A 27,165-nucleotide genomic window follows, 5' to 3' on the forward strand; every position below is an offset into this window, starting at 1 on the left:
TTCTAATATTTTTTAATTTTACAGCAAGAAATGTTTATGAGAGTATCCAGATCCTATGAAAAAAAAAATATATATATATATATATATATGAAGTTGAGGAAGAATACAATGTGCATTTAAATCATATATTAAATAATAATAAAAATTAAAGATTAAAAATAATTAAATTAGTATATAATTAAATTAAATATTAATTTAAAAAATAAAAAATTATTTATATATAAAATAATTTTTATTATCAGTAAAAATTTATAAAATAGATTCTAAATTAATTATTTAAATATTAGTGATTATTATTTTAGATTTTAAATTAGTCTCTAAAAAATTAATAAAAATTAGTAATAGCTAAAATTTTGATAATTAATGGTGAGATACTAATTTAAAAATCATTTTATAAATTTTTATTAATAATAGAAAATATTTTAAATATTAATATTTTTGTATTTATAAAATAATTTTTAATTTAATCAAATAATAACTAATTATTTTAATTTTTAAAATTTATTTTTATTAGAATAATTTTCTTGCTGTCTCAATAGTTTAATATAATTGCTTTGAGTTATTTTGATTAAATTTTGTCACTTATACAACTTAAATAGATATAAATAACCTTAAAAATAAGAAAAAAAAATTGTCTGGATTTACATATGAGGTAAAAAAAGATTAATTCAAATCAGTAAAAATAATGTAGAATATACTATTTTTTAATACATTATTGGTTTTTCTGACACTAATTAAAACTTCTGATAAAAGGAACTCAACAAATAATATAAATGTATTTCAATAAAAATAAAATTATTATAATAATTAAAGGATCTATTATAATCTAAACTACAAAACATTACAAACTACCATAAAATAAATCCAAGATGTTTAAATAAAAGTATCACTATCGTTAACATAAATGCATTACAATGATTTCCTTTTCATTTAAAATATTCATACTAGTTACAATTTTACTTAAATAAAATACAATAAATCAATAATATAATTTGAATTATAAATATATAAAACTTATAGTACATAATGACAATTGACTTACATAGAAACATGTCCGCCGGTTGACCGAGAAAATCTTCGTGCGTGGCTTCAACTTGCGAACTAGGGTATCTTCGTCTTCTACTCAGATTTCTGTCTTTCTCCGCCGTGAGCACCTAAAATGAAGTGAACAAAGAGACGCCCTCGCGACCGTTTACACTCCGACAGCAAGCGACAAACATCAAACACCTCCGTCTCGGAGCACCATGATATAACTATCATAACTATAAAATAATAAATTATTCAAAAGTAACTCAATTAAATAATTCTTACATCTAGGAATCACATTCTTGTGAATTTGTGTTCATTAAACCATAAACTTAACAATGAAATGAAAAGTTTCTTATTATTAAATTCTAATAAATCTCTGTTATGGACACCAAAACATGCCAAATATACAAACAACAATTAACTTTGCCAACTGAATTAGAAAAGTTTTAATTTAGATATCATGTTTTAAAGTAAAAATTATTCTTGTGAATGCAACACTTTGATTAAAAGAAGAATTGGGGTGGAGCCTGTGCCCCTTAAATATATGCATGGCTCCACCACTGTTTCTATATAGGAAATTGCAAAGTACTAATTTAACTAATTTTTCCATGTTACCTCTTCACTGTTCCCTTTAGTTTATGGTAACTGGTAACGGTTCTTTCTTCACTTTTAACATTGTAGAATTAAAAGTGGAAATAGAATGCTTCCCTTCAAGAGGGAATATTAAATTTAGGTGCTCTTTTTAACAGTTGCAGTGTAAGCTTCATCACAGTCTTAATACTATTATATCTATTGGTAGGGTAGGGTAATCCTCCTACACGCCTAAAAACAAACTTTTTTACAATTATTATCTTTTCTCCCTGTCCACTTCTCGGTCTTTTATCTTTGGTAGTTATGAACTCTTACTCACTCGCTGGACTGGATATCACACTGGTTTTGGTATGCAACAACTCTATACTTACATGTAATCTCTCTTTACAGGTCCTCAGACTTATTACGAAAGAGTGGACTTTAAGCCTAACTCAACCCCATAAAACCGGCTCATGAAGTTGAGGTTTGCACCCACTTATATACAATGAAAGGCTCTAATCTCTAGTCGATGTGGGATCTCCAACAAAACTTTGTCTAATCCTTGTTGAAATAAATAAAAAGTTATGAGAAGAGAAGAGATAGTGGAGGGAAATATTTGTTTTAGATTCAAAGGAGAAGATAGATAAAAATTGAAAGAAGGTAATGAGTACGTGATGAAATTATGTTGATGTCAAAGTGAGGGTGCCTCATATCATCATATGACAACGTCTTTTTCTCCTTCCAAAAGTCCAACTAAAAACAGCTTCTGTCCCCTGCATGTTTCCATTCTTTTGTGCAACTATGCCATTTCTTCAACAAAGCACTTCACTGCAAATTTGACCCAACTACGTGTGTATGTGTGTGCCCCTAGTAATATATAATACAGGCAAAAGAAAAGAGATAATTCAACAACAATACATGAATGAATAGAAAAAGAAAGTAATGTCTCAGTAGCCATCATTTAGGGAGCTATAGCACTTAGAAAATTGAGACATATTTAATGCCAATAATGCAGCAAGAACTGGGTGCACTACATGGGGATTAAACATGGAACTGCTCTAAGAAGGTAGTATTTTCCCAATTTGTTACTTAACTTATAGGCCAGACGATTGTGACTATGACCCGACACCCAGTTAACTGACCAACATCACGACAATGAGACTTTTTAATGATCCAGTGTTTGTTAAACTTTTTTTATTAAATCCATTAATGATAATAGACTCACAATAATTGTATAAATTAACACAGATTCCAAAAGATCACGCAATCATCTAATTCTATATACCAAGTGTCGAGTGTTGAAATCTGACTTCAGCGTCGAAATACTTTTAGCAGGTACCATCCGAGCTCGAAGCTAGCGAGGAGGAGAAGTGGGAGAGCGAGAGTGTGAGAATTCTGCTGTGAGAAAGTAGTGAGGTGTCGACAACCCTAGAGTGTTGGAATCGTTCTGTTGGTTTCAACTTGACCGTTACTAATTTGTTAATTTGCCTCTATTTTCTTTAGTTTTGTGTGTGTTTGGACAGGGAAATGAGTGAATAACTGCAATGAACTGTGTGTTGTGTCTGTGCATTTTTTTCATTTATGAGTTGGCCCAGACTTGTTCTTAGACTATAGGGTAGATTGTGATATGATTTATTTACTAAAAAGAGGGGCTAATTAACCAAAATAGTTCTGAGAATAGACCACTTTGACTCCAGTTTTGAACATTGCTGTCTTCATCTCTCAAGACCACAACATGATTGGCTCAATTTTCCCACACAACTCCATTTACAAGACTTTGTGGCTGTTTTTTTAACCCTCTTGAGTGATTTTTTTTTCCATAGAAGGTGGTGGAAGTGCGATGGAACTAGCTAGGTCTGGAACTCCAATGATAAGACCTATTATGACAGCAACGTATCCATGGACCCAAAGGGGAAATGGAGATTTTGTCACTGTTGCACATTAGAATTGCGTAAGCCTTTTGGATTTTTGTTGCAGAGAAACCATGGTTGAATGAAGAGGCAAAAACTAGGTGTGGAATGAGAAAGCTTAGAAAGAAGCATTCAATGAGTGGTGATGTTGGACATGACAACAAAAATGATGAACAGATATATATGTGTGTGTGCATTCAGAGTGATAGTGTGTCTTATTTGGCGGCTTTGAGATGCATGCATTTGCACTGCATAAACAAAAACAAGAGCTAAGATCGACTTGTCAATTCCTTCTCCACCATCTATCATTTTCCATCACCTATTCTATCATCCTCTTGTTACCATCCACACACACACCCTTTCTATGTTTTTCTACTTATTTAAATATCATAATTATATATTTTTTTTCAAGATAAAAAAATTGATAAGTAAAAGAAAATCATCTTATATATCAAAATAATTAGTCATTATTGGATTAAATTAGACATCATTTTATAGACTAGAAAAATTATTGGTATCTGAAAAAAATTGATAAGTAAAAGAAAATCATCAAATTGTAACTAGTTTTAGAGACCAAAATAATTAGTTTGGATTAAATTAGATATCATTTTATAGACTAAAAAAATTATTGGTATCTTAAAAAAATTGATAAGTAAAAGAAAATCATTAAATTGTAACTAGTTTTAGAGACCAAAATAATTAGTCACTATTGGATTAAATTAGATATCATTTTATAGACTAAAAAAATTATTGGTATCTGAAAAAAATTGATAAGTAAAAGAAAATCATCAAATTGTAACTAGTTTTAGAGACCAAAATAATTAGTCACTATTGGATTAAATTAGATATTATTTTATAGACTAAAAAAATTATTGGTATCTGAAAAAAATTGATAAGTAAAAGAAAATCATCAAATTGTAACTAGTTTTAGAGACCAAAATAATTAGTCACTATTGGATTAAATTAGGTATCATTTTATAAACTAAAAAATTATTGGTATCTGAATATATAAGGTGGTTTTTAAATTGGTATCTAAACATTAGTTACCAATGTTTTATTTACTAATATTTTAGATTTTAAATTAGTTTATAAAAGACTTATTGAGACCAATTTAAAATTTAAAATATTAGTAACTAATAACTAATTTAGATACTAATTTATAATCTATTTTATAATTTTTTATTATTAATAAAAACCACTTTAAACACTACTAATTTTTTTAGTTTTTAGGATAATATTTAATTTAGTTAATGTAGTAATTAATTATTTATAATTTCTCAATTTGGTTACCATTGAATTTTTTTTTAGTGATTAAAATGTGTGAACAAATACTTTTTATATAGAAATATAAAAAAAAATATATAAAGTAAAACTTAACTTATTTGATATAAAGTTGTTTTAAAGATATTAAGGTGTGGATAATTAGGGGTGGGGCTATTAGGTTTTAAAGATAAGCAAAGAATGGCTGGCTTTGATTTCTTGTCTAATCATCCTAGCATTGACTTTGATAGAGACGTTTAATTTTGTCCACTTCTAGTTTCTCTTCTCACCATCATCAATTTCAATGAAAGACGTCCAAAATACTTTGTTGTGTCCCCATGGATTTCTAAACTCTAGAGTCATTAAGAAAGAAGAAAATCTTGATTAGTTTTTGTTTCGATATAAAGTACATTAATATAGTTAGGGTTAATCGCTTAGCATAGGTCCAAACACTACGAAACGGATACGGAGACACTTATAATCTTTAAAATCATCAACATACCTCTATATTATATAATTATAAATTATATAAATTGATAATAAAGATTTATAAACATAAATATTTTTTAATTTTTTTAGTAGACAAATACTTTTTATGATTGGTTCAAAATAATTCTTTCTTTCTTTTTATAATCATAATAAAAATTTATAAAATTAATTTGAGTTTGTAGAAAATTAATGTAGTTTCATTTTTAAAGTTGTGATAGAATTGTCAGAAATCCAACAAATATTTTTTAATTAAACATTTAACCGATACACGTTCATGAATAACAGTATAACGCGAGCATACCATTTAGAAGACTTGTCTGAGCCACTACATTTAAATTCAAAATTTCATCACAATTTTCTTTTCTTTTTAAATTTCAATGAGTTAAATCACTGCATTTAATATATTATTTATTTCATCACGATTTTATTTTTGAAAAACATTTGAATGAAGTAAAATAAATATATATAAAGTGTTATTGACTTTGAGTAATATAAACTTTTGAATGTAGTGGAAGAATTTTGAAAATTAGAATAAAAAGATGAGAGATGAATAAAAAAGAATTGAAATTGGGGGCATGAGATGATGATTACTATAGGGAGTTGACTGGGTGGTGACGTGGGATGAGTGGAGAATGAGATGAGATGAGATGAGATGAAAGTGAGAGATAATGAATCAAAATATCCTCCACCGCTGCTTTCCCATTCCGTTTCACCATATTTCCACTTCCCTTGGTCCAAAACACCTGGGCCCCACCTTTCCTAATACTACCTTCTCCCCTCTGGCCCCACCCAACCGCCCTCAAAATTAACACCCCACACCCCCCTTTTCATTTTCTATATACTATTTTCTTCTCTTCTACCATTTTTTTACAAAAATCATATTTTATATTTTATCACCTCCCAAAATAACTTATCTTTAATCAAATTGAAATTTTAAAACAAAACACAATTTTTTTTTTACAATTGATAATATAATGTAGATATAATTTTGTCTTTATTTGTGTTGCATTATTGCTATGACTAATGTATCGTAAATATTTCCTAATTGATGATATATTTGTCTTAATAATTTTAGCAAAATTAGATTTAAGTTTAGTTATATTTTTTTCGTGGAAGGAATGTTGTCTTGATAAGTTGGCTAATTTAATATTTATTCATATAGAATCATTTTATTTGTATAATAGGTTTTTTTCTAATTTATTTTTAAAATTCTTTATAAATATACATAGTCTCCTTATATACTGTTTAAAAATTACAATTGATAATATGATTTGAATGTGATTTTATCTTGATTTGTGTTGCATTATTATTAAGACTAATGTATCGTAGATACTTCGTAATTGACATATTTCTCTTAATAAATTTAGTAAAATTAGGTTTAAGTTTACTTATATTTTTTGTAAAAAGAATATTGTATTGATAAGTTGATTCATTTTAAATTTATTTACAAATAATTATTTTATTTGTATAATAAGTTTTTTATAATTCTTTATAAATAGAGATTCTACTTATCTTTATATACCATTTTTATTAAAATATAAATGTTGATATAGTATTTTCACAATTTTTTTATTTTATTTTTATAATATTTTTTTATAATTTGTTACTTCAAATTTCAACATAAAGATTGAGAAGTTACATAATAATATTAAAGAAAAAAGCTTTATAAAAAAAAAATATTTTTTATTTACTAAATTAACAAATTGAATAATACTACTTTAAATTTTTGCAGTGCTGCCACACTATTTTGCAGCTGTGGGCTGACATGTGTACAGTGTCGTGGCAGCTGGACCTACTAATGTTAGACTAATACTATATTTTTGTTTGCAAAAAAATAAAATCATTTTTCGTATTAATTTACACTTATTCTACTAATTATTAAAATGCCGCAAAAAAAATAAGTTGAATTAGACTATGCGCCTGTCAACTGGACCAGCTATCGAAACACTACACAATATTTAATACTATTAAATGTATTTAATATTATTAATTATTATGAAATATAAAAAACAAAATTAAATAATTTCATGTACCCTCCTTCTTGTGGCGTGCTGAAACAAACTAAAAATCTGTTATTTTCATACAATTGGAATGTAAAATAATAAGACAGCATTTAACAAGACGCGAAATACGAACTAAACAACAAATTGAGTATAAAAATATACTCAAAACACAATAATACTCTTCTAGACAATAATCTCATTCAACACGTTAGTAAAAACCAAGAAAATGTTTTTTTAGAAAAATAAATTCAAACATTGCCTTGTTTAGGAAATTAAAAACGTTATATATATATATATATATATATATATATATATATATTACTATCATATGACTGAGAGGCCGAATAGTCAAAAAGGCTAAATAAAACAATAAACACATAATTAACTGTAATTAAACCAGTTTAGGTATAAACTATGATTAAAGCACAATTGGACCCTTGTCTGAAATCTAAGAGCATATCCATAACAGTTGAGACTCATTCCAAATTTATAAATACTAGAGAAGATCCAACGTCAAAAGTAATCTTTCACTCTTAACTCATCGGCATATTGTACTCGGACTAACTTGAGCGTCGGAACGTCTTCGTAGGTACCCTACCCCGTCGTTCTTGGAGAAAAACTTGCAAGATGGAGAGACACCGAACAAGGGCTGTGGGGACGAGAAGACGGAAGCTACGAGAGTGATTCTGAAAGGTACCCAACCGACCTGTAAGAATATATATATATATATATATATATTAAATTACGGTATTAATTTGAAAAAAAAGCATGAGAAATAAAAAAAGGTGTAAGAAGTATAGGAAGTGGGAGATTAGTTAAAAAAGAGTGAGATTAAATAGGCATAAAACTTTGTGAGTGATCCGTTGAAGTGTATGCATAATAATGCAGTGCATGTGGTGAAGAGGGAATGAATTGGATAACTAGAAATGAAGTGAGATGCGGGATCACGTGAGTTTCCATAAAAAAATACAAATAACGGAAGAGTGAAACGAGTGTAATAATGATTTCTTTAATTTTCCAAATTAGTACTACAATTTGAAACTTTATAAAACGAGATTCCAATAAATTGAAAAAAAAATGTTTATATGGTAAGTACTGGAGAATTGATGTTAATGATAATTTAAATTCATCTTTCTTTTAAATAATAATACGAAAAAAAATGGGAGTGGGACCATGGGGATGGAGTCTTTTTGAAATGGCTTTAATCAGGTTGTCGTTCTAGGTTGAAACCTCTCTCATTGCTTCAACGGTTCACTCACTCACTCACTCTCTTTTTTTCTTTGCTTCAGTTCACACTTCCTATTCAGATTCTTCATTCGTATTTATATTATTGCTTACAGAGGTAAGCTGCTACTACTCCCACTACTTCACTTCTCTCTCTCTCTCTCTCTCTCTCTGAGTATTTGGTGAATGAAATGGTGTGATGTGATTTGCAGAGGAGAAGAGGGAATGGCTTACATGTGTGCAGACAGTGGGAACCTCATGGCCATTGCGCAGCAAGTTATCAAGCAGAAGCAGCAGCAAGAGCAGCAGCAGCAGAAACAGCAGCAGAAACACCACCACCAGCACCACCCACACCACCACCACCACCACCACCAACACCATCTCAACCCTCTCTCTCTCCATCCAATTCCATGGAACAACACACCCAACATCGGCTACCCTCTCCATCCCACCGACTTCCCCGACCCCTTCCAACCCGATCCCCCATTCCACTTCCCGGACCCCCAATCCGCCGCCGCCCCCTTCCGCTTCTCCGATTTCGACTCCGACGACTGGATGGACTCCCTCATTGCCGCCGCCGACACCCCTTCCTGGCACACCAATGCTGATTTCCCCTTCCCCTCCGATCTCAACCGCCTCATATTTCCCTCCTCCGACACTTCCGCCGCCGCGCTCCCCCTCCATCAAACCCCTCCCCCGCCGGCGCAGGAGCCGGTCACCGCCGGGCTCTCCGAGCCGGAGTCCGCTCACCCGCTCCTCAAAGCCCTAACCGAGTGCGCCTCCTTCGCGGAAAGCGAACCGGATCAGGCTGCGGAATCGCTAGCGCGCCTGAGAAAATCCGTGTCCCAGCACGGTAACCCCACTCAGCGTGTGGGCTTCTACTTCTGCGAAGCCCTCTCCCGTAAAATATGGGCCGAGAAAGAGAAGGCGGAGCCCACCAGCACCAGCACGACCACGACCACGACCACCTCGGAGGAGCTAACACTGTCTTACAAAGCCATGAATGATGCCTGCCCTTACTCCAAGTTCGCACACTTAACCGCCAACCAAGCCATCCTGGAAGCCACCGACGGCGCCGCCAACATCCACATCCTCGACTTCGGCATCGTCCAAGGGATTCAGTGGGCCGCGCTCTTGCAGGCTTTCGCCACTCGCTCTTCCGGGAAGCCCAACAAGATCAAAATCTCCGGGATTCCCGCCATCGCTCTCGGGGCCTCTCCCGGCCCGTCTCTCTCCGCCACCGGAAACCGCCTCTCCGAGTTCGCGAAACTCCTCGACCTGAACTTCGAGTTCACGCCTATTCTCACTCCCATTCACCACCTCGACCACAACAGCTTTTGCATTGACCCCGACGAGGCTCTGGCTGTGAACTTCATGCTCCAGCTGTATAACCTCCTTGACGAGCCTCCAACCGCCGTTGACACCGCCCTCCGGTTGGCCAAATCTCTCAACCCCAAAATCGTCACCCTCGGGGAGTACGAAGCAAGCCTCACGCGTGTCGGATTTCTCAACCGCTTCAAGACCGCGTTCAACTACTTCTCTGCTGTGTTTGAATCGTTGGACCCTAACTTGCCCGCTGACTCGCCGGAGAGGTTTCAGGTGGAGAGTCTTCTCCTGGGACGGCGAATCGACGCGGTGATTGGGCCCGGGCCCGCGAGGGAGAGCATGGAGGACAGGGAGCAGTGGAGGGTTCTGATGGAGCGTGCTGGGTTTGAGTCTGTGAGTCTGAGTCATTATGCAGTTAGTCAGGCGAAGATACTTCTCTGGAATTACGGTTACAGTTCTCTGTTTTCGCTGCTTGAATCCACGCCGCCGGGTTTCTTGTCTCTTGCTTGGAAAGATGTTCCTCTCTTGACTCTCTCCTCATGGCGTTAACGCTTCTTCTTCTTCCTCTCAAATCAAATCGGAACCCTTTCCACCTGGTCCTTTTTTCTCTGGTGTGGAACCACTAATTATTAATTATTTGTCTATATGCCATGGAGGATCCCTTCTGCTGTGTTGCTACCTTCTTCAGCTGCACATTTCCTATCATAATTCGCAGGCGCTGCAAGAATTCTGCCTTTTGGGAGGATTGCCACATTTAGCATTTTGGTCCTCTGCTAGTTCCACACCCCCTTACTTCTTTCGTTTTCAATTGATTTTTTCTTTTCTTTTTAGTAGCTTTTTTTTTTGTTTATCTGGCAATGGTGTTATTAGCTTCGAGACTTGACTAGGCAAAACAGTGACAATGGAAATAGGAAGTTATGGGACGGAGAAAGCTTTCTTTCTCATTGCTTCTGGTCGTTGTGACTCTGTAAATTGGATTTTGTTGTATGGATTTAAATTGGTCTGAATATCAAAGGATTTTTATCTTTACTTTACCTCCCCCACTCCACGCAGGTGTTATAAATCATTTCCTTCAGAAGTTGCAAATCTGTGCAAGTTGGATTTATTTACCTTGTCTGTGCAAGATGGATTCAGTTTCCTCCAATGTAATCTGTTCCCAACTTTGTATTTCATGGGAAAATTATTGTTATCTGAGACGTAGTGATTGTTGTTGTTGAGGAAAATGTCTGAAATATTTACTCGAGCAGAGATTCTTTTTAACTATTTGCGTGTATGACATGACTGATTGTTGAGGGAAAACCCAAGGAGGTGTTGCATGGAAATTGGTGCGTGATGACTGACGACATGACGCACTCTTTTTGCTCTGGCGTCCTATTATTCATGCACAGTCAACCGTGGAAAAGTGTATTACTTTACTATTTTGTGGGGAGAAGCGTTGGCTTGCTCGGGGAGGAAGCCATCTGATCTGGCTGAAACTTGTTTTTTTCTGTGTTTTTTGCGAAAGTTTAGACAGCATGGCTCTGTTGGTGGTGGTGGTGATGTTTCTCAAATCTATGGGCCATATGGGTGGCTTTGTTGTGTGTCTCTTTCGTGCTGCAATGAAGCTCCTTGTCTTCCTGGCACGGCAGAGACGGGGAAGATGAATCAGCCACTTTATGAGTCCAGAGCGTGACAAGGGAGACTGCCACTGCTGTTTCTGAACTTGAGTGATTGTGACAAGTCAAGGTCGTGACTTGTGAATAAGACGTTCTCTTATTGAACTTGATTTGGCAAAGGGTCCCATAAACGAAGACCACACTTTGTGAGGCTGGGTATGCGTCCTATTCCCCACTTTATAAGAATGGTGCTTCATAACTCACCCAGTACCTTCCCTCTTCTGGAACGCCATGCCCCACAGGGAAAAAAATGAAACCCAAGTGTTTCCCGTAACCGAAAACTGTCATCCAACATGCTTCATTGTTTTTTATTATTATCATTATTCTATTTTCTTGCAGAGTGGAACACATTTGTTAATCTGTCAAAGTTTTGTTAATCAACTCCTAAGTTTGGAATACTCGGGAGTGGTATAGTAGAAACAGGGGAAACATTGTACGTTGGGAGTAATTGAATTCGGTGAGTTTTTAGGTTTGGGTTGCTTTATGACCACGTTCTTTCTGGTTTCCAGGTCACACAAATATATCATCACAGGCAACAGAATGGAGGAAAATAAGCTTTGGTTGTTCAGTCAGATGAAAAAGGAAGATAGTTCTTCTAATAGTAAACTTTTGAAGTCTGCTTGTATTCACAGCTATTTAAAATAAGCATATAGTGAATTTAATCTACTGTAGTGATCCAAAGATAGAAACGCGTTCATTTATGCACTTTAATGCCTGTTCTGAGCTTTAATGACTTCTTTTTTTGAAGTTTTAGGAAGTTACCAAAACTTAGAAACTGGTTTTTACTTTGCAATTCTATATATAGGCTTCAAGCTCTGGTTTCATATTAATCGAAGTGGACACTTGATATGAGATGTATGCAAGATCTAAAACCAATCGCATGCAATTGAATTATGAAATAGCTAAGTTTTTATGGTAGTTGTATCTTTAAATTTTGAGCGCTGTTGCTTTTGGCTTATCTAATCATAATCAACATAGTTTGCAACTGCTGCATATACCACTATCAGTTTGCTTCATCAAAATATCCATATTTTCATTACCTCTTTCGTTAGGCTTATGTTTAAACCACTGGTGACCTGCACATGGGCTAAACTACAGTTCTACATGTAATAGCTTTCAGGTTTGCGAAAACGATGCCAATTGATACATTTGGTGGCATAGTAAAATCTCTATTTCAGTGATTTGTTGATACAGAGAAGATAGGGTTCTGGAAGGAGCTGGTGGACAACCTGATCATCACAGTTTTTTCCTTAAAGTGTTAAATGCCATAACAGCTCCTGGTCCCATAAAGTTGTGGCCCATTGACTTCCTCATTGGAGGGAATCTCTAAATAACTTGTGTCAAAGAGGAAATTGTATTTAAGTAGCATTGGATCAATTTCTTTGTGATGCAACCAGTTGCTATCTTTATGACAGTTATCCCTGATTGGTTGAGGTGTCTTGCAGTTGCTCTCTGTTACTGTTGGCCACTCTAATCTAATTAATTCTCTAACTAATAATATCTGGGGTTTGCGCTGTCTGCTATGTGTATCTGTTTGATTAATTTCGTGCTATCTTGTTTGAGTGATAATAATAATTCAGATTGTGACACTCGATAACAACCCTTATGATTATCTCAATTTTCATAATCTTGTCACCATATAACTCAAATACTTCAACCCCTTTGAAGATTGATACTGAGTATACGAAAGTTCTGCTGACTTCTTGGAGAGCCGAAGTAACAGTGGCTATCGTTTTCTCCAAACGGTCATCTCATTAACTCATACTGTCTTACCCTTTTCTTGTTGTCTAGTGCAGTCGTGAAGAACAAGAGCTATCATTGTTCATATGATCGATCACTTCCACTCAAGGTTTGACAAATACTGGGAGATATAATTGCAACTGACTATAATTAATAATATATCAAACTACAAGTTCTCAAAGATCAATTATATCTTTTGGTGATCTTAATTATCTTGATTATTGTAGTCTTTGTACAAGAGATCTAAAAGCCTATAAATATTCATTGATCTAAAGGAAGTACTTTCTCAATATTTGCATACTTGATATTTTCTATCGTTCTTAGTAATCTGGGTCAGAGAATCTTGTGCAAGTGAATCTTCTCAGAAAAGAACAGTACTCCTTTCCAGTTATCTTGTATTTATTTTTTTCTGACCAATTTCTGTGGCGTCTGTCATTAGGAATGAAGTCTAGGATAGGAAGTTTCTAAGAAACTCAGGTTTTGGTTTCATCCCATTATGTACACCTTCACCTATTCCACCTCTTGTTAAACATGACTTGGCCACTTCCATTCCCAACACCGAAATTTGGATGATATAAGCAATTCAATTTTAGCTGGGAATTTTCTCCCAATCCCAATCCTGAATTAGTGGATTAGTTCTTGTTCCTTATTACATATTTGTAGTTTTTAAGAATACGAAACTGTAGGATTTGGAGTTCAAGTACTCTAGTAATTTTATGAGTGTCTCTGATTCTCACTTGTTTGAAACAGCTGCACTCTATGATAATGTATATAGTTACACACCATTAGTCAGTTGAAAATCATCTTTAGAGTGGTGAAAAAAAATAGTTATTACAAAAGACAATAAACTTACCATACATATAATATGTATGCAGATAACAATACAACAACTTTACATTGGAGTGATCACTGATAAATTCTTTGATAAGGAAAGTTATTCCTACCATGGTAAACAGACACGAGATGTGAGACAAGAAAAGATAAAAAAAAATAAACTAAATTCATCATTACTTATTGTTTATTTATATAAATGTCTCATTACAGATGCATTATATGGTATTAAAGAAAAGTTGCAGAGAACTAAAACCAGATATTTATAGAGATAATAAAGTGACAGATTAGAGGCATTTGGCCTCGATCTCCTCCAGTGTAAGCCCCTTTGTTTCTGGTACAACAAGGTATATGAACGCAAGAGATGCCACGGCTATTACACAAAAGATGTAAAACAAGATTCCTGCTCCCAGTAATTCCTGTGATGAAAACAAAAACAAAGTGTCAGAGGAAATTTTATTGAAGAAGTCAATAGGTTCACTGAATAGCAATTTCAAGATGATGTTTCATTACACAGCCTGGTTAACCAAATAGGCAGAGAGGAAAAGAAAGAGAAAATTCACAACACATTTAAATCAAGAAACAAGACCAATGCTAATTATATCACATGCTTGTGTATGATGCTGTGATATCAGATTTTTGTGAAATATGGCATTCATATGATTGATAATGATGATGATGATGACACATTTAAAATATGCAGTGAGTTTATGGTCTCCTGATGAAGTTCTTCATCACCTTCAGTGGGGAAAAAGCAAATGTCACCAGGGCATTTGCACCAAAATTGACGAGTACAGCTATACCAAGTCCTCTGCCTCTTAGGCGTAAGGGGAAAATCTCTGCTATCATGAGCCAACCAATTGGACCAAAGGAAATCTGAAAAAAGACAATGGAGAATCATTAAAATCAAACTGCACAGAATAAGCATTATGAGAAAAAAAAAATGACCCTACACTCTCAGCTAGACTCCAGTATCTATGATCTAAAGAAGGATATAAAAAAGAAGCATATTCACCTGGTAACAGCCCACGTACAACAGCAGACCAACAACAGCAACAACTGGTGCATTATCCAAGAAAACATAATACGAACCCAGAAGGAATAAAGAGATCACCTGTGATACAAATAAATGACTTCTTAAATTTTTTAACCAGGATCCTCAACTGAAGTTTTCATGTCAAAATTATTCCTCTTATAATATGGACTAATTAGTAGAGTGGCCTAAGCCTCTCATTTTGAGATGGATCTGGGAAAGTGTTCTTTTAGCAGGAAATTACTACCAAAACCATCCTACAGAATCAAAGAAACAAGAAGGAACTTACCATTCCTGAAACTCCTCCTAGAAGTAAAGGCCTCCTTCCAAGTTTATCAACAACCACGACTGCGACTCCGGTCATGATCAACTAGAACATAAACAAATGGTCATACATTAGGCAAAAGGAAAAAAGAAAAACAAGGAAAAAAACTTTGATTTTCTAAATGAAATGTTGTCCAATTGAGACACTTTTACTTATTCAAAGTTTTGACAAACAGGTAAAACAGCAGTAACCACAGATACAATTCTCAATCAACAGGGACAAAATGTAATATGTGTTTATGTAGCTGTTGGTCAAAAAGCATCAGTTGTCTTCTTGCTAGACAAATTTCTAGACTCCTCCTAGTAGTGTTGGTCTAACCTCATTCTAGAAACTAAGTGTTGGCTTAACCTCACTTAGATTCACCGACATAATTTTCATCTCTTCCAAATTTTTACAATTCTTCATGCTTCCGCAATAGTGTTTATCATCCGTAGAAGATATTCAAATTAAAACAATGAAGAAGAAGGTTTACAAATGAAGATGCAAGCTAGGATCACATAAAAAGGAGAGGGGAAGAGGAGGAAAATGGGAAAACAGATGATTCATAACACTTCACGAGTTTTACTTTTCTTCCTTTTCTCTTGCTGAAAAAGTGACGGGTTGCATTACATAGATGGGAAAAGGAAATGACTGTTCTTAGCAAGACTTGTTTCAGAACTAATGGTTACTTATACAGAATTTTTATATAGACACTGGAAACTCAAACATAACTCTTCATATAAAAATGTGAAATCAATTAAAAATGAAAATACAGAAGCTATTGTATGTACACAAATTCACAATTACTAAGAATATGAGGAAATAAGTAAGATCTACCTTAAAAGCCCCAAGGAGAATAGAGACTCGGGTTGCATCAGATGCTCCGGAAAATCCTGCACTCTACAAAATGGATTGGATAATAATGTTATTTTACTCCGCTCGTACAAAATAATAGATTATATCAATTTGTAACAAAGTATATGGATACAAGGCTTCTAGAAGAAAGTTAATATTAATGTTAGATATTATTAGATATAATTAGATATTATTAGATATAATTAGATATTATTTGATATTATGAGATATTATAGATATTGTTAGATATCTCATATTTATGTAATGGGCTTAGCCCATATGTTTCTTTTTCCTATATAAACATAACCCTATGTGTTCAATATACACAAGGGATTTACCTATTCTTTCTTTTCCTTTAATATGGTATCAGAGCATAAGGTTAGAGTTTAGGGTTTAGGGTTCAATTTTTATTGGTGAATCCACTATTCACTGGAATTTTCCAGCCACCACCCCCACTGTCTCGCCGGACCTCCGCCGGACCTCCGCCGGACCTCCGCCGGACCTTCGCCGGACCTTCGTCGGAACTTCGCCTGACCTTCGCCGGAGACGCTGCCGGAATCGCTGTCGGAGCCTTTATCTTTGTTGCTCCCGCCAATTAACCGGTTACTGGATTTGTCCTTATCTTTTATGGCTTCTTCCGCTTCCGCTGCCACTATGGCTTCTTCTTCAGTCATTATGTCGGATTCATCTATTTATACTAATTACGTCAATGTTCATCTTTCCATTGACAAATTGGATGGAACCAATTATGACACTTGGGCATCAGATATTAAATTATGGCTTAAGAGTCAAGGTTATGTTGATCATCTTACTCATCCTACTCTTCCTGAAAATGAGGTTGTTCGTTGGTCGAAAATTGATGCTCAATTATGCATTGTTATCAAATCGACCATTCACTCATCTTTAAAACAAATTTTTCGTACCTATGAAACATGTTCAGAAGTTTGGGAACAAGCAAAATTATTATACACCAATGATACTCAACGTCTATATGGTGTGTGTCAAAATCTTCTCACAATTGTTGCTCCCAAACGTCTTGATGGTACAATGGCAGAATATCTAGGTAAACTTCATGCTCTTCTTCATGATTTTAATGAGTTATTACCTCCTGCCTCTACTCCTTCTCAAGAACTAGAACAAAGATCCAAGTTCTTCATGTTATTGGGTTTACATGGTCTTCCTGATGATTATTCTCACGTTCGTGATCAAATTTTGGGATCTCCTATTGTGCCCAATTTTACTTCCACTTGTTCTACCCTTTTGCGCGTGCCAGGTAAACACACCGCTGATATAACGTCTCATGTTGATGACTCTTCTGCTTTAGTATCTCAGCATAATGATCGTACTCGCCCTCACAAGCCGGGCAAAGGGCGTCACAAGTGTGACCATTGTGGCAAACTTGGCCACAAAATTGACAGATGTTATGCCTTACATGGTCGTCCTCCTAGATCTGTTGCGGTTGCTCAAATTGCCCCTGTGCAACCTTCTACCATGGACCATACTTCAATTGATACCCCAAGCCAGCCTGCTATTTTCAATGAATTTCTTAAATGGTATGAGGATCGTCAGAACCCTAGTTCCACGGCTTCTGTTGCACATTCAGGTACATCTTTTGTTGGCCTCACTCACTCCACTTCCCATGGCCCTTGGGTTCTAGATTCAGGTGCCACTGATCACATTACTGGTAATAAATCTTTTTTCTCTTCACTATCTACTACGGGTTATTTACCTTCAGTTACCATGGCCAATGGATATAGGGTACCATCACATGGTGTTGGTACTATTAATCTTTTTTCATCTTTATCTATTGATAATGTTCTTTATGTCCCTGGGTCTCCATTTAACTTATTATCCATTAGTCGTCTCACTCGTTCCCTTGACTGTGTTATTTCTTTTACCAAAGATTCTGTTACTTTACAGGACCGGAGTTCGGGACGGATGATTGGCACCGGATGTGAGTCTCATGGACTTTATCAACTACAAATCTCTGCACATGTTGGCGCAATTATGGATTCTCCATCTCTCATTCATGCTCGGTTGGGTCATCCTAGTCTTGCCAAGATGCAACAGCTTGTTCCAAGTTTGTCTAATGTGTCTACTTTATCGTGTGAGTCGTGTCAGTTAGGGAAACACATTCGTAGTTCTTTTCCTCGTAGTGTCTCACAACGTGCTTCATCTCCTTTTGCCTTAGTTCACTCTGACATTTGGGGACCAAGTCGTATTAAGTCTAATTTAGGATTTCAGTATTTTGTTACTTTTATTGATGATTATTCAAGATGTACTTGGGTATTTTTAATGAAAAACCGTTCTGAGTTGTTTTCTATATTTCAAATATTTTACAATGAAATTAAAAATCAATTTGGAATTTCCATCCGAATTTTGCGCAGTGATAATGGACGTGAGTATCTTTCTCATTCTTTTAAAAATTTTATGGCTTCTCATGGTATTCTTCATCAAACTTCATGTGCTTATACACCTCAACAAAATGGGGTAGCTGAGCGCAAGAATAGACATCTTGTTGAAACAACTCGTACTATTTTAATCCATGGTGATGTTCCTCAGCGTTTTTGGGGTGATGCTGTTCTTAGTGCATGTTATCTCATTAATCGCATGCCATCTTCAGTTTTAGATAATAAAATTCCTCATTCTATTTTATTTCCACATGACCCTCTCCACTCTTTACCTCCCAAAGTTTTTGGGTCCACATGTTTTGTTCATAATTTTAGTCCTGGTCTTGATAAATTATCTCCTAAGTCACACAAATGTGTCTTTTTAGGGTTCACTAGATCACAAAAAGGATATAAATGTTTCTCACCGTCTTTAAACCGTTATTTTATTTCAGCAGATGTCACCTTCAGTGAATCTTCCCTTTACTTTAAGTCTTGTCCTTCTCCTTCAATTTCTTCATCTAATCAAGTTAATATTCCTCTTGTTGTGCCTAGTGCACCTAACAATTCACCACCGCCGCCAACTCTTCAGGTGTATAGTCGTCGTCAACCGTCTCATCGTCCATCAGCAGACTCTATTCTGGTGCCAACACCTCATCCCCCTCCGGCTCCTATAGTTGAACCTCCGACTGTTGAACCTGATCTTCCTATTGCTATCCGTAAAGGTATACGTTCTACTCGTAATCCCTCTCCACATTATACTGCTTTGAGTTACCATAGACTATCTCAACCCTTTTATACCTGCCTTTCGTCTATTTCTTCTGTATCCATTCCAAAATCTGTAGGTGATGCCTTAGCCCATCCTGGTTGGCGTCAGGCCATGCTTGATGAAATGAATGCGCTTCAGAATAATGGAACTTGGGAACTTGTTCCTTTACCATCTAGGAAATCTGTTGTTGGTTGCAGGTGGATTTTTGCTATCAAAGTTGGTCCTGATGGTACTATTGATCGTCTCAAAGCTCGTCTTGTGGCTAAGGGTTATACCCAAATTTTTGGTTTAGACTATGGTGATACTTTTTCTCCAGTAGCAAAGATGGCCTCTGTTCGCTTATTCATAGCTATGGCTGCTCTTCAACAATGGCCTCTTTATCAACTGGATGTTAAAAATGCTTTTCTTAATGGGGATTTGCAGGAAGAAATTTATATGGAGCAACCTCCCGGTTTTGTTGCTCAGGGGGAGTCTTCTGGATTGGTATGTCGTCTTCGCAAATCCTTATATGGCCTCAAGCAGTCTCCTAGGGCTTGGTTTGGAAAATTTAGCAATGTTGTTCAACAATTTGGTATGACTCGCAGTGAAGGCGATCATTCAGTTTTTTATCGTCACTCGAGTGCTGGGTGTATCTATCTTGTAGTATATGTTGATGACATTGTTCTTACAGGCAGTGATCACCATGGCATCTCACAAGTAAAACAACACCTTTGTCAACACTTTCAGACCAAAGATCTTGGCAAACTCAGATATTTCTTGGGGATTGAGGTAGCACAATCCAATACTGGTATTGTTATCTCTCAAAGAAAATACGCATTAGATATTTTGGAGGAAATTGGGTTGATGAATTCGAAATCTGTTGATACTCCCATGGATCCCAACGTCAAGCTTCTACCCAATCAGGGGGAGCCTCTTTCAGATCCTGAGAAGTACAGGAGATTAGTTGGAAGATTGAACTATCTCACTGTTACTCGTCCTGATATTTCCTTTGCAGTCAGTGTGGTGAGTCAATTTCTTAATTCTCCATGTGAAGATCATTGGAATGCAGTCATTCGTATAGTGAAGTACATTAAAGGCTCTCCTGGAAAAGGTTTGTTATATGGTCATAATAACCATACTAAAGTCGTTTGTTATTCAGATGCTGATTGGGCAGGATCTCCATCTGATAGAAGGTCAACTTCTGGTTATTGTGTCTCCATTGGTGATAACTTGATCTCTTGGAAGAGCAAGAAACAAAGTGTTGTGGCAAGATCTAGTGCAGAAGCAGAATATAGAGCTATGGCCTCGGCTACTTGTGAGCTTATTTGGCTTAAACAGTTACTTAAAGAATTGCAATTTGGAGAGGTTACTCAAATGACACTGATATGTGATAATCAGGCTGCTCTTCATATTAGCTCAAATCCAGTTTTTCATGAAAGGACAAAACATATTGAGATTGATTGTCATTTCATTCGAGAAAAGATTATATCAGGAGATATCAAGACTGAGTTTGTTAATTCAAATAATCAATTAGCAGATATTTTTACTAAACCCTTACGAGGACCTAGGATTGATTACATTTGTAACAAGCTGGGTACATATGATCTATATGCACCAGCTTGAGGGGGAGTGTTAGATATTATTAGATATAATTAGATATTATTAGATATAATTAGATATTATTTGATATTATGAGATATTATAGATATTGTTAGATATCTCATATTTATGTAATGGGCTTAGCCCATATGTTTCTTTTTCCTATATAAACATAACCCTATGTGTTCAATATACACAAGGGATTTACCCTATTCTTTCTTTTCCTTTAATAATTAATTTTGTCTTTTTTAATTCTTAGTTGTTTTCCTGTGTACATATATCTAGTTTTTATTTTGTCTTTTTTTTATTCTAGCTTTTATTGGGTATTTGTTCTACATTCTCTTTCTTTAACTAGACCTCTTTCTTTAACTAGACCTAGAATGAATGTATTGCTTATATATATTCAGTCTTTGTGCTTTGATTTAAGTAAGGAAAAGAAAATAGAATAAATATTCCTTCTCATATCATTTGTCTTCCTTTTTCTCTTTTGTTCATCTCAGTTCTTTTTTTATAATAATTTGCAATAGTAGACTAAAATTAATATAGTACCTGAAAGATTGATGCAGCATAGTAGAGTACACTGGGTTGCCCTGTGATCTGTCATAATTTGCAGACAGTAGTGTGAATATACTAAAATGAAGGCATCTTGGAGGATTTTTACTATTTTATTTGAGTGATTGCAAGTACCTGCTGAAACAAGACCAATCCTGCACCAATCCAAAGGGCTTTCAAGCATTTTCCTTGGAATATTTCTCCGAAGGTAACTTCTTTTTCTTCACCCAGATAAGAAAGTTCTGCAAGAATCTCATCAACTTGCTGCTGAGCTGAATCACCACTAGCCTGACCTCGAAGCTGGCGCAAACTACGAATTGCTATCTCTTTTGAATCCTGAACATCTCCTTTTCCCTGTATAGCACGCAAAAGTAACCATCTGGGAGAAGCTGGGAGCCACCACATTCCAACTCCCATGATTATTGCTACAGGACTGCTAACTCCAAACATGTATCGCCACCCGGCTTCAGTATCTACAAACAAGCTACCAAATCCATATCCTGCCTGAACAAATCATATGCAATAATCTTTTGTAATACCAGGATATTCAGAATTGAGAGTAATTTGATAGAATATTATTTCTGATGAGGCTATAAAATAGTAGAAGGAAATATTCACTTGTTGTGTTTTTACAGAACACAGGAGAAAATTTCAAGTCCTCTAAAAGAGTTCAAGAATCGAAGAACTTACAACCATCCCAAGTACTATAAAAAACTCTTTTAGAGATATTAGTTGTCCACGTATTGGTGTTGGAGCTGTCTCTGCAATGTACATTGGAGCAGCATGCATTGCCTATAATAGAGAAAATTAGAATCATGTATCTTGCTTAAGAGTTAATAAGTTACAGACAAAATATACAACACATTGTTTAAGTGTTTTCTCTGCACAGATTATTTACCTAACAATTCCTTCTACATGGTTTGTTACCTCAACCAACCAGAAACTAACATACAAGCTGGATGTAACTTTTGGGAGAAAAAGAGCATGCCAACAAGATAAGATGTCATATTTGGGAGAAAAAGAGTATACCAGTCCAATTCCAGTGCCAAATATAAGTCTCCCAAGCACCAATACAGAAAAATTAGGAGCGAATGCTGTTACAAGTGCTCCAACAAAATATAGTAATGCAGCTACAATGAGCTCCCTTCTTCTACCTAAAAATCAAAATTGTCACGTCAGTTTCACCATGAAGGCTATAGCAAACATGATAACTTTTTTTTTTATCAGCAAAGAATATATAAAATAAAATGAGACACTTTAGGGGTGTCCCAACCAGCTGGGGATCCTACAAACATTACAACACATCAATAACATTAACATACTATAACAAGATAGAAGAGCACATCAATATACAATTACAGCAACTCTCCAAAGGAACACATTCTCAAGACAAGACACAAAAGTCCAACAACAAAACTCAGTCTTTGTCAGCAAACAGAAGTAAACCAAACACCAAAACATGATAACTAACAAAAGGAAATTACCTAAGAAGTCAGCAACATTGAAGGCCAACAAGGAGCCAATCAAGGCGCCATATAATGATCCACTAGTCTGCAAAAGATAGCAAGTGCCATTGCCCCAGCTTATTTTCAAAATCAATATATAATTACAAAAGTGAACAAATGTGTCAAATCATAAGAATGACAATAAGAAAAGTAGCCATGACCAATGACAAAAAGGAAAATAATTACTTAAACTTACAAGAAGACCAATTTCAATGGAGGACAACTGGTACCAGGATACTCCACTTAGTGTCGGTGACTGCAAGGTATACAAACAAAACCATAGAAAATTTACAACTGAATACTAGCTTAGTAGCTTCTGAAGAAAACATTGACCTACTTGAGTATGACATTTTGGTAAAAGTAACAAAAAATTGATGTAAGCATAAGAATATATAGTAGTATTAGGAAGGAATACATACTTTTTTATTTTCATATGTGAAAAGACAGTTACAGCATAAGTCAGTTCTACAATACAATGAAAAGGTCTACACTGTTATTTAAGCCAGAGAGTAGGCTTCCTTAAGGAAATCCATACTTTTTCTCTTTTCAGTTGGGGAAAATGAAATCCTTCAAGTCTTCTGATAAGAATGAATTGCTTTAAGTCTTATATGGTAATCTTCATCTTAGATGTATTGCACACTAGAAGACAGTTTACCCATATGAATAGCAATCTAACAGGGAATCTACTAAACAGAGACTTGTTTCTGCCAGCAATTTTCCAGATATGGAAAATAACAGACTACACTGAAAAAAATAATTTGAAGTACCCAATCAATGGTGCCAAACAATATTTGAAAATTTTGATACATGTTATAACAGTGAAGATCACATCAAGGAAATAGCTTTAAGAAGGTTACAAACTACAAAGTAAAAGTATAACTTATAAAAAAAAGCAGCAATCATTTTTTCCCATATAAATCTTGCCCATCACATATCTTGAGCTGCCCTGTTGCAGTGCTCTTGCAGTTGGATCTCTCCCTATGACTTCTATAGGGCAAATATATATCTAGAGTCACAGTAAGAAAAAACAGCTAAAGAGATCATGTAACTGTTATAACTTTAAATACATTATGGGTGATATGTGGATTACAGTTTATATGACTAATCACCATAGCCATAAACTTCAATTGAAGGTGTGGAATTTTTAATACTCCCCCACATGAATATTATAAAAATGTTGAGCCACTACCTAAATTATAGAAGAAGGGTATACCTGAATGGAAATGGTTGCAGAAGATGTGGCACCAATATCATAGCCAAATAGTAGGCCACCAAAAGCTGGGAAGAGAAACCTGAGATTTTTAAAACGCACTTTAGGTGAGACCACAAGCATAGATCTCTTTAATTTCTTCTTCTTTTCCACTTGGAGGAAAAAGTATCACACAATCAGTTAAAGATCAGAAAATCAGTGGGAAATAATACCGTTTTCTTATAAAAAATTGGCAAATTGCTCCATCAATCTCCAGCAGAAAAAATATCAAGAAATCCAAAAGGACAAAGTTTTTACAAGATATATTAAAATAAGTCAATTGTATAGCATGTGATGCAGAGCTTTATTTCTATAGTAATGGTATTTTTTGACATAAAATAAAAATTGATGATGGATTTTCTAAGCAGTGCAGAAAATTAACAAAGAAGAGATCAAAAGCTAATACTCACGGGAGAATTGCAGCAGAGAGAGAATAGCTCTCGGAGTGATGAACCCCAATAAGCAAAGGCTCCCTTGCACTCCCAATCTCACCAGAGGAACTTCCTTCCTAGTGAAAATCAAAGCATTTTAAGTGTTGTGAGAGGGAAAAAAAACTCCAAAAGCTAGAAACGAGTTAGTTTAATTGCCATTAACAACACACGGAATAGCTCTGATTGCAAGCATTCAACCTATTCTTGTTCCAATTTATCCTCTTACACGACAAAATGCACATAATTCTCAGATTTCATTGAAAAAACATGTTTGATAGGCAAAACAAGAACAAATAAAAAAAGAGTGATGATTTCAATTATCTTGTTTGTATTGACTCTCCCTCAACAAAACATTCAGCCAAAAAAGAACCACGACAAAACAGTAGGTAAACTGCTTCATAATGCACACATAGTATTCAAAGACCAGACAAATCGTATAAGGTATAAACTAATCGAAATTAAAGGTGCAATTCACATGAATGCCAAGACCCCAAATGAAGCTAAGTTATTTTCCTTGAACTCAAATTCGTTGACCTCATTTTGAGTTGAACAAGTTCATATTTTTCTGACACCCATTGAAACGGGGATTGTTTCGCAACCAACTTCCTTTCAGAATTTCAACACTTTCCTTCCCCCCAAAATATTTTTTTCTCAGATACCAAACGAAGTGTAAATCCACATACTGCCATATATATGCACATAATTCAAATTCATGGTAGATAATGAATTGTCCAGAGAAGAAGAAAAGGAAGAAAAACGAAAAGGGGATAATGAAAGAAACCTTTGCAGAAGTGGGTTGCTCAGGATCGGATGCCATTGATTTGGACTTCACAGAGTAGTGGTTGAAGAATAAAAGTGGAGAAAATATATTATAAATATGAAGAAAGAAACAGATGGTGTTTCTGTTTGAGACACTTTGAATAGATTAAGAGAAAACCTTAACTCAACTCCCAGTCCACGTGGGACTTTGTACTATAGAACAAGACATCAATTTTATAATTACATTTATAAAAACATACACCAAAACTGTTACCTTATTCTATGAGAAGAAAATCAATGTCAATTAGAGTTCTTTTTCTGCATGAAACTGAGTAAAATCTGTGTAAATTTTTTACAGTGATGATATTTATCTCATTGTCACAATCACCCACTATCTCCAGAGCCACATTTTCACTCCAATTTGCATTATTTAGCTATTTATACACGGTTAGGAAGATGGCTACGTTCATCCATTGATCTACAAACCTGACGAATTCTCTGGTTCATTTAATGTTCATAACTCAGAAAAAACCCACGTCAGCATGTCCATGGTTGATGCTGTGTGCATCACTGTACAATCGTATAATCAGAAAAATGAATCATCAGTGTTAATGTACATGAAATGAAAATCACTGCAGAAACACATCAAATTTGGAACTCAGGGATTGGTGACTAACATGGATAACATCATAGGAGAGTAATTATATAATGGGTGTTTCTTTCTTCCTCCAACCCTACATTTTTTTCTTTCTGTACCCCCTACATTAATGTGAATTTACAAAATTAACCTGAGAGTTTTTTAAAACCCCAAAGTCAGCGCATCCCACCCTTCTTCTTCTTTCTCTGCATTTTCATGGACATTTTTATGTTGACTCATGGGTTTTTACTTGTGTGGGTTGGATAGTTAGTTAACAACTAACATGCATAGTGGTTCCATAATATCATGGGAGTGTATCTTTCGGTTTGATCAGTTTTCTATCGTTATATTGGGATATTTCTTTGAAATTTCGGAGTGTGCATTTGACCTATTCAACATTATTTGTAACTGTGCTTATTTATTACGCTGTAAATGATAGTTGCCTCGGATGGTCGGTTACCTGGTCGTCCGGCCCCAGTCGGTACATTTGCCCCAAGCTCGAAACATGGTTGAGAGCAAGCAGGGTCAACGAGATTTATTCCTCATATTTGTGATTTTTGTGCGTTTGTAGTGAACTTGTGTGGTTTCTGAGGATAATTTGATGATAACTGAATGTTTTTAGAAGTGTGGTTCATCTTTGAATAAGGTAATTCTCGTTTTTTATTTATTTTGTAATTAATAATTCATAATATTTGCATAAATAACAAATTCATAATAAAACGGGAAAATGGAAAATGTATGTATATTACATTTTGAAAATGATAGTTATTAATTTGTTTCTAAAAATGACAGGTAGTAACCATTTCGAAATATTATTTCTGAAACACATTTTATGAATTCTAAATTTATCATTTTGAAAGTCAAAGAGTATTCCGAAATGGTGTTTTTGTCTTCCAAATTTTCTTATTCTAAAAACACTTTTTTCCTACGAAAACATTTCATATTCTGAAACCACCCAAGGAATAGGTTTACCTACACAAGTTCACAATTGAGTGATGTCATTGCCTTATACTAAACTTTGACATTAGATTGAACAACCACATTCTGTTTCTTGCTTTTCCAAGAAACA

The 27,165-nt window shown here is 35.0% G+C and overlaps 2 protein-coding genes and 1 long non-coding RNA gene across 3 annotated transcripts; 2 read left to right on the forward strand and 1 right to left on the reverse strand.

The window, feature by feature from the left end:
• The first annotated feature begins 8,487 nt into the window (after positions 1 to 8,487).
• On the forward strand, positions 8,488 to 10,840 carry LOC137832223 (scarecrow-like protein 4). The gene is made up of 2 exons (XM_068640272.1): positions 8,488 to 8,603; positions 8,698 to 10,840. The coding sequence occupies exon 2, from the start codon at positions 8,711 to 8,713 to the stop codon at positions 10,358 to 10,360; it is 1,650 nt and encodes a 549-aa protein (XP_068496373.1). The 5' UTR covers positions 8,488 to 8,603; positions 8,698 to 8,710; the 3' UTR covers positions 10,361 to 10,840.
• Positions 10,841 to 10,984: 144 nt separating this feature from the next.
• On the forward strand, positions 10,985 to 12,376 carry LOC137832230 (uncharacterized). Its single transcript, XR_011084525.1, has 2 exons — positions 10,985 to 11,899; positions 11,976 to 12,376. It is a non-coding gene; the product is annotated as an uncharacterized lncRNA (long non-coding RNA).
• A 1,811-nt stretch (positions 12,377 to 14,187) lies between these two features.
• LOC137818447 (D-xylose-proton symporter-like 2) lies at positions 14,188 to 25,866 on the reverse strand. The gene is made up of 14 exons (XM_068621892.1): positions 25,482 to 25,866; positions 24,680 to 24,777; positions 24,234 to 24,312; positions 23,217 to 23,276; positions 23,000 to 23,066; positions 22,545 to 22,669; positions 22,206 to 22,307; positions 21,651 to 22,019; positions 21,513 to 21,560; positions 16,212 to 16,274; positions 15,360 to 15,440; positions 15,053 to 15,151; positions 14,776 to 14,913; positions 14,188 to 14,456 (listed from the first exon to the last, which is right to left on the reverse strand). The coding sequence occupies exons 1-14, from the start codon at positions 25,515 to 25,517 to the stop codon at positions 14,325 to 14,327; spliced, it is 1,497 nt and encodes a 498-aa protein (XP_068477993.1). The 5' UTR covers positions 25,518 to 25,866; the 3' UTR covers positions 14,188 to 14,324.
• Positions 25,867 to 27,165: the final 1,299 nt, after the last annotated feature.

This window comes from Phaseolus vulgaris, chromosome 11 (assembly GCF_000499845.2).
Source record: "Phaseolus vulgaris cultivar G19833 chromosome 11, P. vulgaris v2.0, whole genome shotgun sequence".
Lineage (NCBI taxonomy): Eukaryota > Viridiplantae > Streptophyta > Magnoliopsida > Fabales > Fabaceae > Phaseolus > Phaseolus vulgaris.